Source organism: Patagioenas fasciata, chromosome 3, assembly GCF_037038585.1.
Source record: "Patagioenas fasciata isolate bPatFas1 chromosome 3, bPatFas1.hap1, whole genome shotgun sequence".
NCBI classification, from domain to species: Eukaryota; Metazoa; Chordata; class Aves; order Columbiformes; family Columbidae; genus Patagioenas; species Patagioenas fasciata.
The window spans coordinates 50,983,937-51,010,111 of NC_092522.1; the positions used below are offsets into that span (position 1 = coordinate 50,983,937).

Sequence of the window (26,175 nt, forward strand, 5' to 3'; positions counted from 1 at the left end):
AATATCAGGAAAAATAAAGTAGAATAGAAAATATATTAGCTGGAGGTGAGCTACAGATCCATTGCTTTGTAACCCCAAATCTCTGTGTCTTACAAGGAAGAAATATTATTTCTTGAGAAGGACAGGAAGCAGATTTCAGTTCTCCACATATATTTAACTTTTGATTTTGTTACTATTTTAAATTTATCTTCTAATTTCAGGGCGGGGAAACAAAAGAGTTAAATAAGGATGTTCTTTCAAGGCCCTACCCTTCAATCCCGGGCATTCATATCATACCAAAATGCATTGAGTGGGATTTGTTGAACTCGAGCTTGGTGAAATGAGGTGTCTTACCTATAACAGTTATTTAAGCTCAGGATGAAGGAACCCATTCAGAAAGCATTCATCCCAGCTGCCTGAGACTTTTTATTAGAATAGGACAGGATCTCCCTTAAAACATATCTCTTCTTCCCCATTAACTACTGAGGAAGCCCAGACAGCTAATTTACACTCCCATATGATGTAAAACTGCTTGTGATCAATACTATGTGCATCTGTTTTGTAAGTTCCTTTAGGCTCAGACTACTCTGTTATTCTTTGGGTAAATGTAGTGGAAAGAAGGGATAATGTTCATAGCAGAAACACACATGATCCTATAAACAGTTTTCACAGGTAACTGAGTGACAAAGTTAGGCTAGAGCACTTGTTGGACTGAAAAGCAGTTCATTACATTTATTTAAGTTCTTGCAATGTTATTGTTAAACAGGAAAATAAGAATCAGAACATCACACCATAATACAGGTAATGTGAAATGACTAACGTCTGATTGACACTTTTTAGTTTGGTTTTTCCTCTATGAGAGTTTGAAAGGGTTTTGAGAAGCAAATTTCTTCCTGCTAACAGTTCAGAGATGTCACTGTGAGAAGAGGCAGGAATGAAGCAGCTAGAACACTATCATCATTTGAGATGCCATCCAAAACCCAGAGTAGAATATGAGAAAGACTGTGGACCTTATTTTCCTTTTTTAAACATTCTCTTGTGCACACTTAACTTTCTAGTTTCCTCTGGGAACAGGAAACAGGTCTGAAAACTCAGATGATAAGGAGGTTTTGCTCCTTTGCTGCCTAGCTGGACACAAGGCAGCTGAAGTTTTATTAGGTAGCAACTGCCTACCCAGTATCTACCCCAGTTTTGGAGGCCAAAGACACTTTAGTATGTTCAGAAGAATCTGAAATTCTGAGGACTTAGGTTCAGCCTGTGCCAATGCAAACAGCCTTCAGAGGCTTGTCACCTTACGTTTAATATGACCTGCAATATAGCCATGTGGGTCCAGCTCCAGCATAAGAAAGAAAACATTTTTCTGAAGTGCTGGCACAATAACACAAGTCTATTAGCCTACAAGTTAGGACACAGACAGAAATTATTCAGGATTAGAAAGGGGCCTAAAAAAGTCCAGAAGAGAAAAGCAACTGGATCCAATTTTCAGAAGTTTATACTTCTGCTTTACGTACCAAGTTACATGACTGCCTGTCCCTGAGATATACAGCTGGTACTTCTGATTGCAGGAATACTTTCAACAATAGCTTATTAAACTGAAATATTTTGAATTCAGTTTTGTATACTATGGCAGGCGTCTGAATCTCCACATTATCACTCTGAGAGTCTGAACAATTAATAACCAATATTACTTAGGGAGTCAAATGCAGTCCTTTTAGGAGACATTTATTACTTCCAATTCACTTGTATTTTCATCATGCTGTTATGTTTCCTCTCCGGAGATGGGTATGAAATAACCATATTTAATTACCTCAATTTAAATATCCATTAAAAAGGAAAAGCTATTACAAAATATGTATGTTGTTGCAATTATGGAAGTGACCTCAGAAATAAGGTGCATAATTCTGGTCTCCTGCTGGAAAAATGGAACTACGGGGACTTGCTTAGTGGGGATGGCTTTTACATTACTTGATTAATCTAAGCGGCCTGCCCCTTGGAAATGTGCATGAAAAACAGTCTTTTCTACAAACTCATGTTCTTTTTAACCTTTGTGACTGTCTCTTACTGAGACTTTTACCATTAGAGGAATCAGCTGAAAATCCCAAAAGCATCCACTCTCAACTAAAGCCACAAAAAAGCTCTCTAGTCAGACACTAAGAACTGCTGGTCATTAAAGCAAAAAAGATGAAGGAAACTCAGAGCTAAGATATAAACTGCCAGCCCAGCAGCTTACACTTATGTTAGAGCTATTTTAGTACAGTCCCTGCCCACAGAGTGCTATCAGGTTTTCAGAGAGAAGAGCAGAAACTTCGTGCTGGTCTCCGGTTCTTATACTGCCATAACATGGGATGGATAGAGATGTAAGGCCAGCATTCTTTTCAGTCCCTCAAAGGAACTGAATGATGGATTTTTTCATATATGCCTTTGAAAGATTGCACTTATTTTTTTTTCTTTTTCTAAAACCAAATGTATATGGTACAAAACAAATCCAACTTATGGTGCACAAATGAGGAATCCCACAGATGCAGTGATTTCATGTCTGTCTATCCTGAAAATGGAAGCAGTGGCAGAACCACCAATTATGAAGCTAAGTCACTGCTGGAATGGCACAAAGCTGATTGTTGGATGGTGTAGGATGAGCTGGAAAAGGAGATAGAGAAAGGAGGAACAGAAGGGAGGCAGATCTAGCTATACTAGAAGCAGTCACATGAAGTATCAGAATCTTTACTCATGCTTTATTTTGCTTATATAGATACTTACAAGTACTGAATTTGAACTAGGAGACAATTTTTCATCAATGTTATCTGATTATTTTTTCTCTTTCCCTCTCATAATTGGTAAATGAAAGATTTAGAAATTGGATTTCCAACAAAGAGAGGAGCTGGGAATCAAGAGAGGCAGGCATGGCTATTTCTTGGAACATTAACTATATACTGAATTTTAACTCAGGATGAGTTTTTACAGCAGTGATTAAACGAGGTTTATAAAATGGAAGTTCTGGAAGTAACTGAAGTTAAACAAGAGTCACTAAAGAACCACTAAAGCATTACTTGAACACTATGGAATGAACCAGTTCTTGGAAACCTGGCATCATGAAAATCTCTCTCTCTCTTTATGTAGTATTTAATTTGGGATTGGCAGTTGTGTTACCTTCCTGGACACTCTCCATTAAACATGACAGATATCCTCTGCAAATACCATTTCAAATCTCCTTGGCTCATCCTTTGCTAAATAAAAAAGCTGTAAAATGACTGATACAAAAGCATAAATACAGTCTTAGAATTGCTCAGTATGAAACTTTACAAGGTATGATATGCAAGAATGAAACATCCTTAGTTCCCACTGAAGGAAGCCAGCATATTATAGCAGACTGAAGGCTCAGGCCTTAATAATTAAACGCTATTCATTTAATTTAAAATAAAGGTCCGCTCCTAATTCACCATTACACAGCTCACTTCTCCAGGGTTGGCAGGGAGCAGTCTTCCTTTCTTTGCAAACTGACCTCTATCTGTCCCCCGAGTCAAATATAATACTGTGTACCTCATTAAACCACAATAAACTAATGTTCAAATAATGATGAGCTTTAGTTCATCCCGCAAAAAGTGGGACAATTCAGACTTAATCATACCACCCTTACTTTACAATTTACTGTAAGCACTGAGGAAATGAAAGCATAGCACTTGGTAGCAAAGATCCTGCAATGACAGAAGCACAATGGAGTAAATTAAAGATGGAGATGAATGTAATTATGGTTCTAAAGTGTCTGCCAGGAAGGAAGCAATGCAGCCAACATCATGTAAAATAGTTTTAAGTGTGTGGTTTGATTACAAAGTGACAGCAGGGTGATCCAATTACACGATAGCACTCCATTATGGATTATGAGGGCGGTTTCCTCACTGGACCAGTACCCTGTGTGCTAGCTTCATTAGGTACAGTGTGGTCTGTTGTCCTCATGTGCTGCACATCCTGCATTTGGCCAGGAAACCACCTAGGAACATTCTGCGGCAATGCCGTGGCCTGAGTTTCCTTATATTAGTTCGGAAGCCCACCGTGTCAACTTCAGCAGGGGTTAATGCTAATCACATTGCCCAGAGTCGGTCTCTCAGTATTGACAGGTAATATCCAATAGGGTTGAGAAGAGAGGCTGTCGAAAAGTGAAAGCCATCTCAGGCTTACTGACCATGGGACTTGAGAGTAAACAAGGAGATAAAATACCCTGTCATGTCCCTCCAGCAGTCAGGCTTGTTCTGAAAAAAAACATGACCTGTTTTTATACACAGGCTGACATGACATGGACTGCTGCAAGACTGAGCATATGTACAGTTACAGGAGTGTGTGTGTCCTGCCTCTGGAGCAGGCCATGAAATCTTGCTCTTTGAAAACACAGCAACTGTAACACATGAAGGGGATTCTCATGCATCTTACTGTCTGCTGTTGGATAAATGCAGAGAAATGGAAACAATACATCTTTGTGCCCTGGGCCTTGTGGGCGATAGGGGAAAGCACAATCCAAATGTACAACAGCAGCATCCCAAATGTTCATACCCCTTAAAACTGAGTCCATCTTGTATATGTATAATAACCATGCATTCCAGCCATGCATTTTGCAACAGTAAGTGCTTACCTTTTGGTTAATGAAACTGAAATTATTACTCTGATTATAATTCATACACTCCACCTTTCCATTCTAACTTTCCTGTGAATACTTCTTTGGTACAAATATGCATACTCTGATGTTGATTTAGTACACAGCAGTCATTTTCCATCTCAAGTGAATGGATGTAAAGCACTCTTATTCAAAAATTAAAGGTCTACACTCCATACTTGTAGATATGCAACACTGTAAATTCCAACGAACACAGACTTTCAGTCCCTGAACTTCATATGACTAGAGTAAACTAAACCCTCTGCAGATGGCTATAAGAGCATTTATATGCTAGATTGTCAAAAATCAATAGGTGGTCTACTGCTAGTTAAAAGGCAAAAGAGAATGTAATGAGAAAAAGTATCCTTCAGCCTTTAAAAATGCCTGGGATTACATTCAGAGATTCAATATGTGTGTGTGGATTACAAGGACAAGATAAACAGTTAAAACCCATCTATTTCTGTCAGCTGATATAAGCACATTCACAAGGGGTTTTGCACCAGGGTTCAACTATGTGTGCCTTCTTAAAGACCAAAGCTTAAGCCCGAACAATTTATTTTTGGGAAGCAGAAGGACATGAATATATGGTAAGGGTAGTGAAAGGAGAAGACAAGCATGGAAATTAGAGAGAATCAGGTAGAAAGCCAAGGAAGAGAGGCATGGAAACCAGTGGGGAAAAAAGCTGCCTGAAGTTTCAAGCGAATTCACAGGGACAGCCTGTGCTCTGACACAGACACCTCTGACAGCACCAACACTGACAGAATATTAATCTTCCTCCTCCATTCTCCTCAAAAAAAAAAAAAAAAAAAAGTAGTTCACTGAGATAGCTCTGGCATTCACATGAGTAGGCTTCTGGAGGTGTTTATGTATCTGCTTCAGCCAAAGCCATGCGGGTGACATGGCTGAATCTCTTTGCATCTTTAGCTGCATTTGCAGAGGCAGAGGGATTTTATATCTTCCGATTGCTTCTGGCATCTTGGTATGTGACCACAAAGTAGTTTTCTCTAGGCCTGGCCAGGAAACAACAATTCCATCATGTGGAAAGTGTCAGGATTGGGTAATTCAGATTTTATTCTGGTGCAGAATTAGGTGGGTTTTTTTTACTTTTTTATTTTTGAGAACAAAACACCCCATCTCATCTTGGCTAAATAGCTTGTTGAGGGCACGCAGCTGAGGCAGGGGAGACTGAGGTTCAACTCCCTGATCCAAACCAGACAGAGCAGGGAGTTAAAACCTGGCTTGCTGTTATCCCAGGAGAGTACCCTAATCTCTGACACTGGAGAGTCAGGTTCAATTCCTTGCTCTGTCTGGTTTGGATCAGGGTTTTGAACATAGGTCCTTTCCTCTTTAGCCAAATGCTCTAATCATCAAGCTGTTGTGTGTCCACAGAAGGATTCCTTTTGGTGTGAGCAAACTCTTCAGAACATAGAGTGTCAGAAACCACTTGTTTTGCTACATTAAGACATTTTCTTTAGAAAAATAACAATAGCATCAGACTGGACAGCACATTCTTTAAGTAAGTCAAGAAAGTGCTCTCACTAGATCAAATGAAATAATGAACTTAAAGAAAAACACGTGCTTCAGTGCTTTGCGGGCCAAGGCCACCGCACTTTGCACACTGAAGAGCCGAATTCTCAGTAAGGTTTTTTTCTTGCATATTTTAGACTCAAGAATTTTGGCCTTACCAAACAACAGTTGTGGGAACTGATACATAAGCAGCACTTTATCATCCTGCAACACCATAAGTCACTATTTAATTTTTTTTTGAGCAGTGCATGTATACAAGACAAGCTTGTTGTTTAATATAGGAGCTCATTAAGTCTGTTGGATTTTATTTTCTAACTGCAAATCCATTCTATTTAAAATTGAGTATTTAACTTGTCTATTTTTGAAGATAGGTAAATGTTTTACTTAAGAGACTTAAAGAGGGCAGACAATACAACTCCCAGTGGAATAAAGCTGAATTCTGAGCACAGTGGAAAACATAAGGGAGCTGGAGGGAATCACACATTCAGACATCATGGGAGAGGAAAAACGATCATTCACAGGGGTAACAAAAAGCATAGGGTACTTCAGTGGTTCTATCTCCATTTGATAGTTTTATTTCCATTCACAATGCAGAGTACAAGCTTCACTTCAGTTGCCTTTTTTGTTTTCAGGAACAAGTTTTCATTCAATTATCTAAATTTAAAATGGAAAGTGAACTTGGGTTCTCACACTGTACTTTCGGAAACGTTCCCAAACTTTATGCTTAATGACATGACTTAGTAAAGCACCTAGGATTGCCTTTAATATTAAAGATTACCTTGAGTTGTTCTGGTTCCTGTGATATGCTGGAGCAGAATGAATATGACCTATGAATTTCATGGATGTATAAAGATAGAAACATCTATCAAGACAAAGGGAGAGGATGGGAGTCCCAAATTCAAGTTTTACAATATTTTTTGTAGTGATCTCTAATTTTTCTGTTTTCTGCTTTTTCTGCATGAAAAGGACCACTTTTCATCTCTCAAATATTTGAGAAATTACTTAAATGCCACTGGTGTGTTTTTAAATGGTTACCAGGAAACACTGCAGAAGAGTATAACTGCCTAGCTATCAAGGCATGCTTTAAAAATACATTGCTCTTCTTAATGACAGGCATTTATGTAGTCTCTACTGAAAATATAATGAGTATAGAATGTGCTCACTTTATCTGTCCTGTGTTACAGAGTTCTCTTTTATCTGTAAACAGAGATAAAACCCAAAGAAGGCAACTGGGGCATAGAGGCGTTGAGGAATGAAGATTTTGCTGTTGAAGAAAGGAGTTCAGATTTTGGTTTGGTTAGAAGCAGTTTAACCCAATTAATTCCTACTTATCTCAAAATTACAAATGGTACTAAGGGAAAGTGTTGAAGCTAAACAACTGAGAGAGAAGACAAATCTGTAAGGGGTCTATGAGTCTATGTACAGGGTATAAATCCTTATACATTTGTAAATATATAGTTCAAAAAAATAAATTTATTCCTCAGTATTAGGACTGAAAATGGGCCACTTACAAGTGCCATCTGAGATATAAGGCATACAAAGTACCCTTCTCTTTCTGCACAGTTTAACAATTTCTGAAATTCATGGTAAAAGGAGGGAGAACTTCAGCAACACGACATTCACTGTACCCCACAATGAGCTCACTTTCTGTATATCAGCCATATCTTCCTGAATTAAGACAATAGCATAATAGTACACTCAGAGTAAGATCCAGTGGATCTAATCTGTTTTTGTTTTTTGTTTTTGTTTTTCCACCCTCTCTTCAGGAGACCAGGATTGATTTGTAATGACGAGTCCAGGTTTAACAGGCTCATTCAGGTAATACTTTTATAATTAGAAATGCATTCCTCTCCTTTAACATAAACCAGGGCTTTCTGACCTGCTTCTCAGGCCTACTTTCCTTGAGCAGACAGTAAAGAATCAGAGCAGTGTGTATGTGTTCACATTCCTCCTTCCCCCCACAGCCTTCCACAAGAGACGACTATCAAGTGAACCCTGCCCACAAGATACCCCACAGTCAGATATGAATGAGCGCTACCAACAACAAAGCATTCACTCCAAAGCTTAGCTACATCTCCAAGCTTAAAGCTCAAGTAGCTGTGGAATTCAACAAAACAAGGCTTCACTGTAGAATAAGCCATACAGTTTTTACTTTCCCAGAAAAGCTCTGCTTTCCCAAATAACCCTAGTTTCACCAAGCCACTTGCCTATATCAGGGAAATTAATGAACTTCAAAAGTAAAAACAACTCACGATGAACAGTGAGGCCTGTTTTTCTAAACATTGGAAATGCCAGCACCACGGCAGTGTGCCATCATTTTTTACCAAGTTATACAAGGAGCTGTAAATTAAAGCCTGATTCCTGGACTCTCTATGTCCAGCCACTGCACTGCACATTAATCTCTTTCCTTGATTCGGTTGCCAATTTTGCAATAAGGTTGTGTGATGCATGCCTAGAACCACAAACTTGGCTCCAAGAGAACTGTGCACCCTGTTACTGCAATACAGGGGTCAAAATACTTGTATTAAGAAACTAAGTTGTTATAGGAACTTCAAATGAGTTATTTTCTGTAATCCCTATTGGATTTAACTTTTCCTATTGACAAACATATCTAGTGAACAAAATGCTATGTATAAATCCTGCACAGCTGATAGAATTAATGAAATGGGCTTGTGAACATGTGAAACACAGATGTTGTGGTTCTGTTTGCCTTGATTTTTTATGAAGGAGTAAGAACAAGGGAAAAAGAAACACAGCAAACAAAGGATGAAATCAGCAGTGTCAAAGAAAGTGGACAGTGGAAACAGAGAACTTTCTTTCAAACAGCTCCTAACGTATCAGCTTTTTAGTGTTTGCAAAAAAAAGTAAACTTAGCTCAGTTTGCAATCGGAAAGCATTGGAGTTTCATGAAAAACATAGTAAAAAATAAAGTAATTCAGGAAATAAAGTTATTTTTTTTATAAGAGAGACTAGCTTCCTTTGATTCGGTAGGAACCAAACAAGGTTTAGTCAGAGGAACATACTTCCTTTCAAAATCTGACATTGGGATTGTATATCTAATATTAATTATTTTTATCCATGACTTTGGTTCAAAACAATATGGCAATGTCAATGACATCTAGAGAACGAACTCTCTGTAGGTGCTGTTTACGTAGTTTAGATAATTCCAGCCTTTACAGCCCAGCTGGTCTTTTAATTACACTGAAGTATGCCTTATACAAGCAGATAGGAAAACTTGGATTATACTAAACGATTAAAAAGGAAGAGAGATATTTACCAAAAGTTCTTAAATAACTAAGTAAGTGTCCTGGCTTGCCAGGGGAAAAAAACTCATACTGTACAGAAAAAGCAGTCCTTTTAAACATAGACAGCATAAAATGCATCAATCATACATTTTCAGAAAAAATCTTCCTGCTTTTCAAAGAGAAAAAATGTCGAGAGAGAGTTGTAAGGGCTGGAAAGTTACATTTTCTCTCACACTTAAGTAGACTCCGATTTGTTAATAGGTCTGCATGAGAAATCTGAAAGATAAGTATGCAGAGCAGATACAAAGGAGTGAAATATGTGACCATCTCTAGTGCTGTACACGGTAACCTACCACTCAGTAACTTTAAGATTCATGGAAATTGTCAGTAAACAGAGAGTGTGGATATACTTAAGGATTTGCATTGCATGTGCAATGAAGTTGACATCACATGAGGCTGCTGAGCACAATGACACAGTGTAGAGTAACCCTTCTCCCCGAGAGGAATGTGTTGTACAACAAGCTCTAGGCAAAGGGAGCAGGCACATACATGTGCCTACAGGAAAGGTGGGCTAGCCAGAGCAGTTCATCCCACTCCTGGAAGGGGAATAGTTCAAAACCCCCTCCTAAGTCTCACTGACAGGAGAAGATACAAGGAGCTCATTCATCACACTTAGTCCCCAGCCCAGACTCATGCCTGAGCAAGCTGGCCTCTGCCACGTGTGGAAATAGTTGATTGTCCTAACTCATCTCAGCACAGGGGTGCACACAGCTGGTGTCACTTCAGCCTCACCTCATGCAGCCCCTCCAAAGTCTGGCATCTGAGCAGCCTCGCTCCAGAGCAGGACAGCAGAAGCAGACAAATGAATCTCTGCTCAGATGTTTGGAAAGCAGAAGGCATGATACCTACACTCCAGCTCCCAGCACCACTGTCCAGGAAAAGTTAGTATTGTGAGAGATACTTGGACTGTAACACTGACACTTCTTGAAATCTTCTAAAAACCCTTGCTACTGAATCTCACTTATTTCTTCCATTCTGTGAAATAAAAAGCAAAAAACATACTAATGAAAATGTCAGAATTCTCCGCTTTATACTGAGCTCTTTGTAGGGATTGGTAGGTATGCTGTCCTGGTTATTGGTGTCATTTGTGCCTCTTTAAACCCTTAGAGAACTGGTTACAGTGAGATTATTTTCAATTCAAAGCAATTAATTAGAAGCAGAATTTGAAGCACAGTTCAATAAAATAAAATAAAATAATAAAAATCTCCTTTGAAGCAAGTAACCACCAAAAGAATACCAATAAGCTATTATTTACTAAGTCAATTGCAAAGCTACTTTCAAGTAGTTATCTATGTAATCATCTAGATGAAATCAACTAATGTTAGAGGAAATATTGACATAATCTGCATTTACTTATTTTTCTTATTCTTAATAAAATGACACTTAAATTGTAAAGTTCTGATAGCAAAACCACTGTTTTCTGAAATTAAAATAGCACAGTCAACTTAAGTGAAGCTAAGGAAAATTATAATTTGTTTCTCTAAATTATATCATAAGAGTTTATTACACACAGCAGAAATAGGATAAAGCTCACAGAATGTGTTTCTTTCAATTCAATACATGAGAAAACACTTTATTGAGATGGCTTCCATATATTCATAAGTATAACCTGCTTAAGACCCTTTCATAGGAGGGTGAGTTGAGAGGCACAAGAGGATCTCTGTGTGTACGCATGTGCATGGTAGTATAAACAGAGATTTAAATTCAGGTCTATGTAAGCTATCATATAACAGCTTTTAATCTGTGTAAATCAGAAACACATTATTCCTGTGTGGTGAAATCACAAGCGCACATCACCCCAAACAAACACTGAAAGAAATTAAACCCCAAGATACCTTTAAAACCCTGCACAAGCACATGTTTTCTAGGGGAATAAAGAATCAAAAACTGTCTTGTATAAATATTTTAGAGACCTGTAAAACATTTTGTTAGGAATATTTTTTGATACTATGAATCCAGCTATACAGATCTCAGAGGGAGCTAAACATTCTAACTAATGAAATACTTCTCTAAATAACTTAAAATTGACTTTCTGCATTCAAAGCCTAATGGATCAAGTATCAGATATATTGAAAAATTTCCAAGGGTGTAAACATGTGCTACATATCTTAATGGAAAACCAGGAATATTTTCAGTGTTTCAGAGATCTTGTTTCATGACAGTTTAAATATTGCTTCTCTGAACTGAAATTAAGGGGATGGAAATCTCCAACACACATGAAGGAGTAACTCTTTCAGTCACTAGTGATTATTTAGATGCATGCATATACACATACATACACAACTATTGGAGCTTGTTATGATGCTTTCCTGCTTGACATGTTGAAAATGAGAGACACATAGGAATAATGTCAAGTGAGACTGTAGAACTGAATGCCAAATGCAATTTGGGTGTTAAATCCAAAATGGAGTATAATTTTCTCACCATACAGTAGATACGATACAACTACATAGTTAAATATGTCAGTCAATAGCTATACCTAAATTCTGCTTTTCTCTTCAGAGAGCCAGCTAAATTTTTCAAACTCCAGGTTTATTTTCTGTGAACAAATCTGTCAAACTCTAGCAAATATTAATATTTTCTGTTATAACTGTGGATGGATACAAAACCTAGGAAGTCTTTGCTTATCATTACTTTTCCCCATTATGAAGTCCACAGCACAGAAGGGTCTGAAATGCTGAATAAGTCATAAAAAAGCTGATGAATATTCACTCTGATTCGTAAATGAATTTGATTCAATAACCTTTGCTTTGCATTTAACCATGTTCCAAAGCTAATTTCAAGTTGGATCACTACCAGCAAATTTGGATTACATATACACAAAACCAAAAATTCAGATTTGTAAGGATGGATTCTGTAACTCTCCAGAAAGGGAACAGCAGTAGTACCCTGGGACTGAAAAACTCTGACTTTCCACAGATTCTGAGTGCCTGCATCTCATTTAGCAATCAGAAACTACATAGCACGTAGAATAACAAGGGTTATGGAACCAACCTAAACCTTCATCCTACAAACACTTGTGCACATGTAAACGTTCCTTTGATTTTAATGGAACTAATCACAGGAAGAATGTGGGTAAGTGTTTGCAGGATTAGGGTTCAGCAGGTCATGAATTGTATTTTAGATATATTTACAATGAATTGCTTGTGAATCACTTACAGAGCAAGAGTCTTTACCAGAAGACATTTCTAGAGAGCAAACAAATTCAAGGACTTCACAAGCATAAAGGGCAAAATTTGTGAATAATTTATTTCCCAAAATTATTCATGGATTTTTGCCATATGCTAACATCACGAATCCATGAACAGTAGCACTCCTGCTGAGCTACAGAGAAGCAAGTTTCTGAATCCTGTGAAGCATTCAGAGTCCTTTGAAAGAATTCCCAGATGTTTGTATGGAGTAATTTCAGTTCTTCCTTGAGGGCTTTCAGTTGTGGAAGCCTGCAAGTTGTGTTGAACCCAAGGAAGAACATAATGTATTTGAAAACCACTGAGATAGTGTTGTCCACACTGTCATCTTTGTGAACAAGAATGTTTGTCCTAGATCTATTCACTGAACCCAGGGAAATGCATTCCCTGCTGTGTAAATACCTGATGCAAAAAGGGACCTGGAGGAGAACCAGCTGGCTTAAGCTCAGCCAGTATGAAACAGAGGTGACACATGTTGGCAGACTGAAGCACTTTGAGGAATTGGCAGGAACTTTCACTGCCTCTTTAGTTGATGGCATCTGTCCACCCATTGTCCAAGTGGCTTTGCAATCAGCTAGACTGCAAATTTTCCAGGCATCATCTTGTTATTCTGTGTCTGCACAGTGCCCAAAACACTGGGATCCCAGACTGTACAACTAAAAACTATTGTGATACAAACAATTAACTATACTAAGCACAGAGACTTCCCAAGCTCCTCTCTGGTTCCGGGATCGCCATACTAACAGTAGCAGGTATGCTGTCTTCTATTTCTGACTGTGCCAAGGTTGCAGCGCTTCTTTACCAAGACATAGCATATATAGTCAATCATGTCTTTGATCACACATAACCATGATGACATAACCTGGCATAATCTTTGAGCCTCAGCTGGAAACTTTGCTCAATACTGATATTTTACCTTCAAAAATAAAATCAACCTCAGTGAGAGCATTCAACACTGATTTTGCCTCTTACGCAAGTGACCCGTTCCACTGGTCTTCTCAGGTAAGCCATGCCAGTGTCTAGAAAATGTGAGCATAGAATATACTCTCTGATTGTCAGAGACAGCCTTTTTCTCAGAAGTAAGTGAACAGAAAGATTAATGCAGCAGACTAAAATAAAAATATTCTTTTCAGAAAAATATACCCACTGACGTGAGATCAGAGTACCTATAATTTTGACTACATCTTATTCCTTTTCCTTGACAAGTGAGATAAACTCATTGATTGACACTTGCAGTTATTACTCATCAGCCAAAATTGATGTTATTTCTATATTATACTTTATATTTTCTATTTCTATATTATACTTTAACTTACTCAAAATGTTAGGAAGTGAGAAGTCTTGCATTGGCTTAATTTTTCACAAGCCCTAATCTCATAACTCTGCCTGGATTTCAAAAAGTCTCTGTTTGATACAAAACACAAAATTGCTAGGGTGTTTTATTATCAGTACAGGGTATTTTCAAAGTTACTGGGAAATGAATGAAAATCTCACTGAATTCACTGAGAACAAAGTGCTCATTTTATTTGAAAACTGTAGCACTTCTCCAAGTGACTAAGCACACAGAATAAATGCCCAAGTATTGTTGTTCCCTCTTAAAAATAAAACTGCAGAAATACATTGATTCAGAAATGAAAATGTTTTTTTCCCTGTTCACAGATTAAACATGAGAGCTGTTTCTGCCAAATAATCAAGGACTTGTATCCAAGGTTGAAAACACAACAAAGCAAGATATCTGTTTTTCAGTGAACAGCCTTACAAATCAATGGCATGTTTTTATTCAGTTTATAGTCTATCAGATGAAAAAGGAGAAGCCCAATACCACACCTCTTAGAGGAAATAGTGTCTTATTATGTGACTCCCACTCACTGTCATGGTAAGGTTCAGGTGTCATTTTTCATTATGATTACAGCCCTGGCAGACTAAAAGGTTTTTGCCTTTTCCTTTCAGTCATATGAGTTTTTCCTGCCATCTTTCAGATTGCAAGATGATAATAATTGCAGGCATTCTGGTAGAAAACATTGAGCTTATTCTACATCAATCTTCCACTCTTCTTGTGTTGTTTTTTCTGCTTTTCACCCAAGAACTGCAATCCAGTTGCCTCAAGTTATTATGAGATACCTCTCCCATGTCTTCACTGTACCAGAAATTATTTCAAGATTTTTTAAAAGCATTTGTTGAAGATTAGTATCTTTAACAATACAGAATCAAAGTTTGTTCATTGTGGACAAATAATTTAATCCATTTTAGGTTCCAATGTGATCAAAGCTTCACTGTGCTTAAGTTAGGATTTTATACTGGGCACAGACAATACCTCAGTATCTACAGTCCTGTATTTACCAGGAGCTGTTTTAAAAGGGTCTGAGTTTTTTTCATTGTAAACTTCAGACTTCTTATATAAGTCACTAAGTGTCTTGATTTTCTTATTGCTCACGTATATTTTCCACAGGCTCCTTGCTTAAAGAAACAAAGCTGTTTAACATGCACCATTTTACACTTTCTTTTGGATTTCTTGATTAGGCTAATCTCTGCATCAAACCATTTCACATAAGTGCATTTCCTTCTTTGTCTTTTTGGTATTTAAAAAAAAAAAAAAGAGAGATAAAAGGAAAATATAATGTCCAGTAGAAAGGAAGCTCTCTCAGCTCTGAATTCTAGAGCATCTCTGTCCCCAAGAAGGCCTCAATGCTACGTGCTTTGGAGCGGCTGAATGCTTACCAACAAAAATCACCTGAAGTATAGATTATTAGTCCATGCACAAATGTTTTGGGTTTGTCATCAGCAAACAGGGCCACGAAATGTTAGTTTAAGGAGAATTAAATTGAAGATTTCATTAGACTAAATTAGTTTCAGGGAGCAATTAGTCATTCCTCTCCTCTTCCCCCTGACCTGATATCTGCAGTCTAGGTAATATTCCAAATACTTAAGTGAGATAAAGGAGCATCTGAAAAAATGCCATTTTTCAAACAGACGCTCTCGTACTCTATTAGCACTGTCAGATGTATTCCCCTGCTAAAAGCACTTCAGAGTGGAACAGTGCATGATCCAGTCTCAGCTGAATACCATTGACCACAGCAGAGATAAAGCCAGGCTGAATCTCACTGCTTGTGGAATATCATAGCTGTTCATTTGCATGATCTGTTCAGGTAAGGTGGGAATTACGTCATTTAACTTGAGCTATCAAAATATATTCAACTACTAGTATTAGTTACACTTGTCCCCTCTACAGTCCATGGAGACAAGCACTTCTGAAAGAGGTTCAATCTCAACCAGATATCAATGGGACACAGAGTCATAATTCTAGCATAAAGATCTGAACTCATTGAATATTTATATATCAAAATCTCTATTCTATCTTTAGATATCACAAAAATGACCATTTGCTTGAATGGGTAAGAATTAATGCCTGTTGGATTTTTTTTTTCCTCCTCTTTGGTGTGATGACTACAAGCCTACAATACACTTTTCTACTCTTCCAAGTGTGGTTTGACTAGTAATGCACTCCGAGTATCATCTGGGAGGGCTGTGTATTACATCTGCTTGTAACAGGCTAATCTGCCACGGCATTACAAAGTCTTTCCAAGCTTTCACTGACTTCCAAGACTTCATTTGCTTTTAGGTAGGAAGTTCACTCTTTTGATCCTTTTTAATGGGTGGACTCCTTCCTGTAAGCAGTTCAGAGAAATCGAAGCAAAATTATGCCATGTGGAGGTAGAGAACTACTAAGTATAAGCACAGATTGAGACAATGCTTGGAAGTTTTTCAGTAAAAGACAAACAAAACAAAAACAACAAACTAAACCAAACCAATCCAAAAACACCCCCTAACCCTCTCTAAATCAGCTCCATGAGTTAACAATCCTCGTAATAATGAGATTAGTATCCATGATGCTGTTCTATTTTTAAAAAGAAAAAAAACAAATGTGTTCATTCAAAACTTTTTCATTGCTGGATTTAGAACAATGTATATATTAAATTATGGATTAAATGTGTGGATTAAAATGTATAGATAAATTAAAGGTAAAAATGTAAATATCCTTCTAAAATGTCTTTTTTCAGTTTTACTGAAGTTTTATGGTGGAACAGGCTTCACTTAGTCTATTATTTCTCGTGAGGGGAAAACAAAGGTGTGGGGTTTCTTTAAGTGTGTGTCTTTATATATACAGATCCATGTATGTATATATATTCACTCCAAAATAATAACTTCCCTAGTAGGGACGGAAGAAAAGGTTCCACTTTTATCAGAATCAATGGCAAAATCATCAAGTGTGGGGTGCAGCATTTATCGACATATTTACAGCCTCAATTGGTACAAATTAACACAGTTTCAGGAGGGTCAGGGGAACTTTTCTGTGCACTCAGACTTAGAAAAGGCATTTCTGGGAGAAAGCATTTGCTCAGTTAATCATTCCTTGGCCCAGAAGATGAAAAACACAATCAGAAACTCATCTGGATAGAGCTGGTGCAGTGATAGTGACTGTAAAGCTGCTGGGTGACAATCTCAGGGGAAGCCAGCCAGACACAGGAGAACGTTCTGCCTTTCTGGGCATCTGTCCCTGGGCAGATGTGTCCTGCTGCAGAGACTTTCTCAGCTCCCACTGAGAGCAGGACCCAATGGCACAGAGCAGCACAGCAGGAAAGGCTGCTCTGCTTAACAAGGGATTTGGCTGTAAAGGAGGGACAGCAACAAGCGAGGTGAGAAACTGAGTTTATATTCCTTGGCACAGCCTCCAGCATTTTTTTAATGCTGAGAGAAAATGAAATCAGTGTTTGTTAGCCCTAATATAGCCCTTTAAAATAAACACAAAATTATTGGTTAATATTAAATAGAGCAATGAATGAAATGCTATTTCTGAGCCAGTATCATCACCTTTATTCAGCCAGCTTTTCTCTTTTGCTTGCTGTGACAGCTGTGTCTTTCACTGGCACTGTATTGGTAGCTCAAATGCTTTCACTGGAATTTTTTTAGACAAATTCACACATAACTGGGAGTTACAGCAGCTCTTAAATTATGTGCTTGAGCATTTTTTGTTAGTTGGTTTTTTTTTTTTTTTTTCCAGATACTAATGTCTCTGCTTTAGGTTGTAGACATTTTAATAAATGGCTACAAATTGAGGCAAAAATAAAACAATACGAAAAAGTGTGGCCAGATTATTGGTAAGTAAAGACAGGATGTGGAGATGGACAGAAGAGTGGGTGTGCAGGAAATAAATGTGATCTGCAGAGCCTTGAAATATAACTTACAGGCTTTCCTTCATCTGGAGCAAAACTGCCCACTGGGACACTACAATATAATCGCGTCACCAGACGATAGGGTAATAATATTGAAGCTACTAAATCCAAAAGCCCAAGCAAACTATTGTAGGTTAAAAACACAGAGTCCTCTTTGGGGGTTCAGCTTTTCCTAAGCCATGGTAATGTCCTCAGGAAACAGGACTTACTACTGGAGACCTCCCTCTTTATACAGAGGTTTGACCAGAAGGCCTATATAGCCATGAGAAGTACTGCCTTATCCCAGTGTCCTCCCCAGGCCATCACTACTCAGTAGTCAAATAAGCTTTTGTGTTACAGGGTAGGGACTGACCGAGCCCATGATTACAATACCAGCCCGGCTGCTGCCTGCACCCACTCTTCTCGTCCACCAAGAGCTCTGGAGTTGTGTTAACCTTACTGCACTGTGGACATGCAGGTCTCCTCTTTGGTACCCACATCTCTACCTGGTTCAGCATCCCCCACCACCATTGTCTCATGCTGACAGCACAGGATAATTGCAGTGGACTGTAACATGTGGAAAGGGCCCTTCACCAAGCTGTCGCTAACCAATACCATTATGAAGCATGTGGTATTGGGAAAGCATCCAGCTGCTCAGAAAAGCAGGGGACTAGAAAAACGGGCTTCCTCCTGAAGACCCACACATTAGAGAAGGTAGCTGCTGCTTTAGAAGTGGAAGCAGCCATTCTCCTGCCTTCCCCAGCACTGCGGAACTAAGGAAAATCAAGCCTGGCCCTTCAGCACCCCTCTGCACCTCTCAGTCCAGCCTCACCTCTCCCATCCTCCCTGCAGGTCCTGCCAAGCTCCAGGCAACCCCAATCCCTTCATCCTTGCCACATAGCTACTCCAGCAACGTTCACACCAGCTTTGCACCAACGTTTCCTGGTCATAGTTCAAACACTTAACTGGGCAGGTCTTCTCCACATAGAGCTTGTCTGCTGAGTATGTCTTGGTACATAAAGCAGTTTAGGGCTCAGGATGATAGTTATGGTCTCAGTCAGAACAGCCAGCAAATTCAAATGATAGTTTGACAATTCAGAGCTTCAAAATTCAATAGCAGAAAGGGATATTTTAAATGTTAGCTCATGCAGCCAAGAAGCTGGCTATGTAATAAAAATATAATATTTTAAAATCATAGCTCAGTGGAGAAAGTTACGTGCCAACTGACCTAACAGTTTGAAGCTCATGGAAAGGCAAGCATATCTATATAATCTGCATTAGGATCAGAAATACTCAATTACTGAGTTGATACTTTGAAAAACAAGCAAATTTTTAATCATTTGAATGTTTAAGAATGTGTAGTAAGGCAAGATTATTTTCTACTCAGTGCTGGTACCAGCCTCTGTAGAGGAAACGAAGACGTGTGTGCAACTACAGTAAGCAAGATTAGATAGACCAGTGGTGGTACCTCAGCATTTTAGCTGGGAAATCGTCTGTTACCTTATGAAATCTGATGGGTTCATGGTCAAAAGCAGTGCAACTGTAAAAATATAATGGATCATGCCTCAAAAGGAAAAGCAGTTAAGCCTCTATCACTTTTTTTTAAAAAAAGTTGCCTTTGAAGTAAAACACTTTATAGGATGGCTATTCGGCTGTGGGTCTTGCATTGTCGTGGTTTGAGCATTTCCGATTATTTCTCTTTAACTTTGGAAAAAGAAAATGCACTGCCAACAACCAAAAGAACTTATGTGTACTTATCCACACATAATTCGCCCATAACTTAAATAATGAGTTTTGCTCCACAGAATATAAACTGTTCAGGGTCAGTGCTGGAATATTCCATCAGAAACACAGTAAATTAAGCCATTACAACAGGAAGAGAATTGAGCAGTTGGAATACTTTCGTTTCTCTTAAGTAACACAAATTTGAAATAAGCAAATGAGATAAACAGCTCTCATGCATGATTTTCAGGAGACAATATTAACTGCCTGAATGCCAAGGTTATGAAGATCCCTAGGACAAAACAATAGCTGAGAACAGAGTCACCAGTAGGCTATGAAATCAGAAAACAATCTGTAGTTCAACACAATCATATTTAAGGAAGAGTTTTGAGGGATTTTTTTTTTTTCTGTTATGAAGTAAGTTGATTGACTATACAATGGACATACATCAAGGCATTTCAATTAAGTAATATGTAAACATTCTTAGCTTGACCTAAACTGTAGACCATCACAGTACCAACACAGCGATCAGCAGAAGTCTAAAGTGACTTCAATGCAATTGATGCATTCTGCTGGATTCCAGCTAGGTTAATTGAGATCAGCATCTCAGGAAAAGGAAATATTCAGCAGTGAAGAGCTATGCTATTTTGAGAAAATCGAAAAGAGACATTTTCAGGACTTTTAGTAGATGGACTTAGTGAATCTGCACACTCACCCAAGTCAGTAGATTGTATTACTGTTACAGTTTATAAGGCACTGTCATTTCCAACTAGTTTACCCTCCCAAATTATCTTTTTATCTGAGAGGAAGTATCACAACTATAGGAACTTGAAAAAACATCCTGTGCTAAAGAAAAGGAGAAACCTAAACAAACAAAAATGAAATAGAACCAAAATTAGTGGTCTGACTTAAGGCCACAAAACCAGAGAAACCCAGTAAAGTCTAAAAATCCAGCTTGACATTGTGTCCTTCTCTCAAGCTTGCGTGCCTTTTACTCATTTGGATTCCTATTTTTTTTCCCCTTCATGAAAGAGAAGGGTACTTCTAATTAAGGCTGTTATGTGAGCAAAATCACATTTCCCAACATACTTTTCAAATTTTTCCACTTTTCAAATTTCAGGTCTTGGTAATGAAAATTATGTTACAGAAAAGAACAGATAAATTCCCAGGTTAAGTAAGAATACAAAAATCTTATACTATATAAAGGATTATGCAAAGTTAATCCAGCCCTCATATACAACACAGCCTAAAACAGAACCTTTCTTGCATTAAATGCATAGTTTTTAAATAAGAAAAAGATTTGCCCTTGAGGTAAATTAGCTGAGTGGTCTGACATTGCCTCAATATGCTATCATGTCTTGCTCTCTTACACATACAAGTCCTTTCTTCCAGGTTGCTTAAAGTAGAGACAGGACTACCTTTATGAACAGGTAGTTTATCCTTCATCTAAGGCACTGGTCTCCAAAGTGGGGTGCACGTATCCCAGTGCGGGGCACAAGATAACCAACTGAAGTGCAGGAAGAAAACTTTCTTGTACTATTAATAAATGATTTTTTAAAAGTGTTTATTTCATCTTTTTTTCATCCTTTTTTAATTCTTATATTTAGGTATGTTTTGCCATGTACTTAATATATTACTACAATAGTACATCTATATAATTTATAAATAAATATACATTAATTAAGAGTGCATGATAAAAAATACCCCAACGTCTGAAACAAACCATTCGAGATTCTTTACAGAATATGTCAGTTCATCACAGGGCATCTATTTTACTGTATAACATAGAGGAGAACAAAAGGTCAAAGTACAAATGTTTGAAAACTCTGACAGTGAGAAAAGTAAAAACCCATTTTTCCCCAGTATATTACACTCTCTAGACTCCTTTCTCTAGACTTCTGGGGTTATTTTCAATATCTCAGAATAACTAGTTTCTGAGAAATATCAAAACCACAAGTTACCTCAGAAAAATGTTTTGGCTTTAAAAAAAGGGATTAGAAATTTAATGGGAAGAATTACTTTATATAACTTCCAGCCTGATCTAACAGATACAGGTGGTTTGGACTGTTCTTACAAACATTAGATTAGCCTTCCATTTCAGATGCTTTATATTAAGTTACCCTTAGGATGTGAGCATATATTCTTAGTTTGGTTTAAATCAGTGGGAGTTTTGCCATACACTCCAAGGGGTCTTTACCTTCTACAATTTTGCCTTAACAAGATAGAAATGTTTGCCAAAAACTGCATCTTGATTTATTTGCAAATTATTGCTAAAAATATTTGGCTTAACATGTAATAGGTTCAGATTTTCAGGTGGTATAAATCAATATAACTGTAGAACTATGCCAATTTAATCCACCTGAGGATGTACCAGTGGGTTTTATCCTATTTAAGATCATTCACAGTAGTAAAATAATTATTTTTAAATCTTCCTTGTTTTACATGGGGGCAGTCATAGTTGTTTCACCCAAGGCTACTGCATTTTTTTGAGTATAAGATGCAAATCAAGCATTTCAAAAATGTATTATTCGTTGAAAGTAAGTACACAATTAGCCTACACTTTTTATTCAGTCCTGGTACCACTCAAGGATCAGATGCTGTATTTAAATTTAGGCAACACTAACATGCCTTTGCAACACTGCTTACAACAGAGAAATTTTGAGTAACACTGGTTTACTTCTACCAAAAAGTTGATTCATATTAGCCATTTGTGTAATTTTATGTGTTACTTGTTAACAACTAGCCACACCTGTGCAAGATCCTTTTTCAATTCCTTTTTCAAAAACTATCTAAAGTAAACTCATTTCATTTTTAGGTGATGTTGTGTTTGTATGATGAGAAATTTACCAGTTGAGGACTCGGGCACTTAATAGACTAGTTGAGAAAGAGAAAGCCTTAAGAGAAGGGAAAATAAACACCTTAACACAACTGCAACTGTGAAGTAACCTCTTCCCCCTGTTACTTCTAGGGGCATGTACCTTCTCTGTGCTGCTGCAGAGTAGAACAAGGATATTTTTCTAGCTAATCCCTAAGTATTTATGAAATGTTAGGAAATTTTGGTATTCACCTTATTTTAAAATAATATAAAGCATTTGGAAGTGAAAGATTAAGCAATATAAGATATGGGAGAGTAAATAATGCCTTACATAATAATTTATGAAAATTATGAGCTCACATTTCTACAGCGTTTTTCTGGACTAAAGCTCACATAAGGCAAAATACCATAAAGTAGAAAGAGAAAATCAAAAGACCATTGCCTAACCTGACAAAACTTAATTTATCATGTAGGAGTTTACTGCATGAAATGTTCTTGTTAATTCTTTCACGGGCAAAGTATCTTGACTTTAGATAAATCTTTATCACTGTACTGTATAAAACACTACCAGTTTGGATAAGAAATAGATGTGTGAAAGCTTAAATCCCTCCACGTGCCCATCCTCCCTCTAAGATTCCGGCTAGCAAGTATTTCTTCAAAGTTTTTAGCAAAAGGCAGGAGTGAGCAGTAAGTTAAGTCTTTTAGTGCAAAACCTGTTTCTTCAGCTTCCATTCTGCTTTCTTTAGAGTGTAAGTTCTTTTCACTCAGAAAATACAGACATGAAGTCAAGTAATTATCCATGTCTGTAACTATGCAGATGCTGTTTGAAGTAAATTGTTGAAGATGGCCAACTTTCCATTGTTTTGCATGGAGTAAGGATTGTAAAAAATCATAGAATAGTTTGGGCTGGAAGGGACCTTCAAAGGTCATCTAGTCCGATCCCTCTGCAATGAGCACAGACGTCTTCGACTAGATCAGATTTCTCAGAGCCCCATCCAATCTGACCTGGAATGTCTCCCAGGATGGGGCATCTACCACCTCTCTGGGCAACCCGTTCCAGTGTTTCACCACCCTCATTGTAAAAAATTTCTTTCTTTTATCTAGTCTGAATCTACCCTCTTTTAGTTTAAAACCATTACTCCTCGTCCTGCTCCAGGTCCTACTGAAAAGTCTGACCCCATCTTTCTTATAAACCCCCTTAAATTGTTGAAAGGCCACAATAAGGTGCAAAATATTTCCCAAATTATCCCTGAAACACCTGCTAATTTCCTAGAATCTACAATAGCATTAAGTAACTTCAGTAAGTAAGTACTGACTGATGAAACTATGGAGGAACATCACCCACCAATCTGATTGTCAACAGGTATATTTATGACTAGGTTTCACATATCTGGGTATGTAGCATATGTGGTTCTTGCTGAACTCTGTGAGCAGCTAAACAGCACGACTGCAAGTCAGGCATGCTCCATCCCTTTTTTGTGAAGGAAAAGAAATGGAAACATTTGGTACAAGCTGTGAATTTTTAGTGTAAATCAGCTTTTCATCTCTTAGTATATATATATATATGTTCAGTATCTTAATTGATAAACCACAATGTGGAGTGAGTACCTCACTCATTCAACCCTGTCTCTGACTGTCTCTTTCATAAAGTAATCAAGATCTACCTAAGAAGCTAACCAGATTTCTGCTACATTTCTAGTCCTTTAGAAGGCTGTTGCCCCACTGCTTTATACCTCCCAGGTGAAATTCTTTCAGGGTAGTTCATATTTATTTTTCTTGTGACAAAATCATCATGGAGGAAAAGAGTTTCTCTTCCTCATGGTCTCAGAGGAACAATGTCACCCTCAGATGTCATCTTATTTGTTTAAATGAAGCAAATACCACCTGCCTTCTCTTGGAAAGGAGCTGCTTTCCCTGATACATTAGTACTAACTAACTTCTCCTATGTATCCATTTTCACGAACACAGATGACCAGAATTGCACTCATGGTTCTAGATAAAATCCAGAAAAAACAATAAGGCTATCTAAAATGGCATGAATGCTTCCTCGTCTGCATTGTCTGCCCTCTTCCTGTCTGCCTGTCCCATCATAGCTAGCTAGATTTTTTTTTGGGTCACACACTTGCCATTTTTACAGCCACAGTAATTGGATGGCTTATAGTTAATCCTACGATTGACTTCTTTCTATGTAGAACACAACATATAATTATATATGGTATAATTACATATCGTTTACATTTCTTACTTCCTTTTTTGTTATATCTTTTAATTAAATTTGTTTCATGACAGAGACTATTAATGTGTGTTTCATTTAATACACATTTCAACATCAATGAGCACATTTAGCTCGGAATTATTTTCTAGCTGTGTCTCTGAGTGGTTGAACTTAAACATTTCTCATGATACAAAAAATCTGTCCACATTTTTTGCTTGTTTCTCATTCTTTACAATAGCTGAATGTGATTCATAGCTCCCTCATAACATGCAATATCACTAAACCTGCTACACCTCAAGTTATTCAAACATGTTAAAAAGCCATTTTGAAAATGAAGCAAGTCTACTGACTTCTGTGTAGCTCCACTATCCAGAGATAAGATTTCTCACATGCTTATAAAAAGTTTGAAAAAGTGACTACCTGTAAACTACTGAAAAAAATGAGCCTTACTTTCTCTGACAACATCCCAAGACTCATATTTACATGTACTGTTCCAAAGTCAAAGCTTCAGTCAATGGTAAATCAATATAGCCATATCTAAAAGATACATTGTTTTGATATAGGTCAAGAAATTCCTTTCTAATTTATTGCAGTGATTAAACAAGGTATTGAAATGCATGAAACCAAATTTATCTGTTTTGCTGACCTTGAAGCTGGCGTCCTTTGTACAAATCCTTTGTTTTTGTTGGGTGAGCTCTGGCACCATTGTCACACTTAGGTTGTTCATACCTAAAGATCAAACAGGGAGAGAATAAGACCAACAAAGCTTAATTTGATTTAGAACTAATGTATTTCCAATGTCATAGTGCAAATTAAACTTGTACCTTCTTTTATTCAGGGAATAAGCTTGTTTTTCATTCAGAAGAGGCAATGCAAATTCATCTGCCCATTTTTCACTTACCTCAAAGAAGACAGCACATCTTTATTCTCCTGAGGTTGATACCAAACTAAAAAAATTATGGTCTGTTCCAAAGCCCATTCTATAGGGAGGAAAACTGAGGAAGGAGAGAATTGTGGAGACTTGCTTTAAAGGAACACATAATAAAAAAATAATATTGAAAACACACACAAAGAAATCTCAAAACAAAACCAAACAAGCAAACCAACCAACCAAACAAAAAAAGTCAGGCTGTCCTCTCACCTACCAAATAAAAAAGTTGTAAATAGTATGACAGATTCTGAAATCTGACACAGATTCGAAACACCAGAGAAGCAATTTCAAAATCACAGCAAGGCGGATACTGTAGTTAGTTACTACTGCAGCTCTAAAGCCATGTGCAACTGTATCATCTCTGAAAAAATGTTAGTTTATACAAGGGCCAACCATGAACAACTGACATTTTGAACAAGCGTGAAGAACTGATGGGGCTTCCAGAAAGAAGGGAATTGGGCTGGAACAGCTTGAGATGGAAAAAAGACTGAATCTCCACCTGCCACCAGAACATTCTTGTTCCTCTGTGCTTTCTGAGTTTACTTAAAGCCACTTTGTCAGTCCAGCTGTAAGAAGCAACTCTGTGCTATTTGTACTTCTAACAAACATTGACTTGCACAACAGCACTAGCAATATCTTTC

General features: G+C 37.6%; 1 protein-coding gene across 5 annotated transcripts in view; it reads right to left on the bottom strand.

Annotated features, from left to right (window-relative positions):
• The window catches only part of SMOC2 (SPARC related modular calcium binding 2), a 144,479-nt gene that overhangs the window by 13,704 nt on the left and 104,600 nt on the right, over window positions 1-26,175 (bottom strand). For all 5 annotated transcript variants that reach the window (XM_071806343.1, XM_065835742.2, XM_071806341.1 and 2 more), the window contains exon 9: window positions 25,250-25,332. In XM_071806343.1, the coding sequence (XP_071662444.1) occupies window positions 25,250-25,332 (83 nt within the window). The remainder of the gene's footprint in view (window positions 1-25,249; window positions 25,333-26,175) is intronic.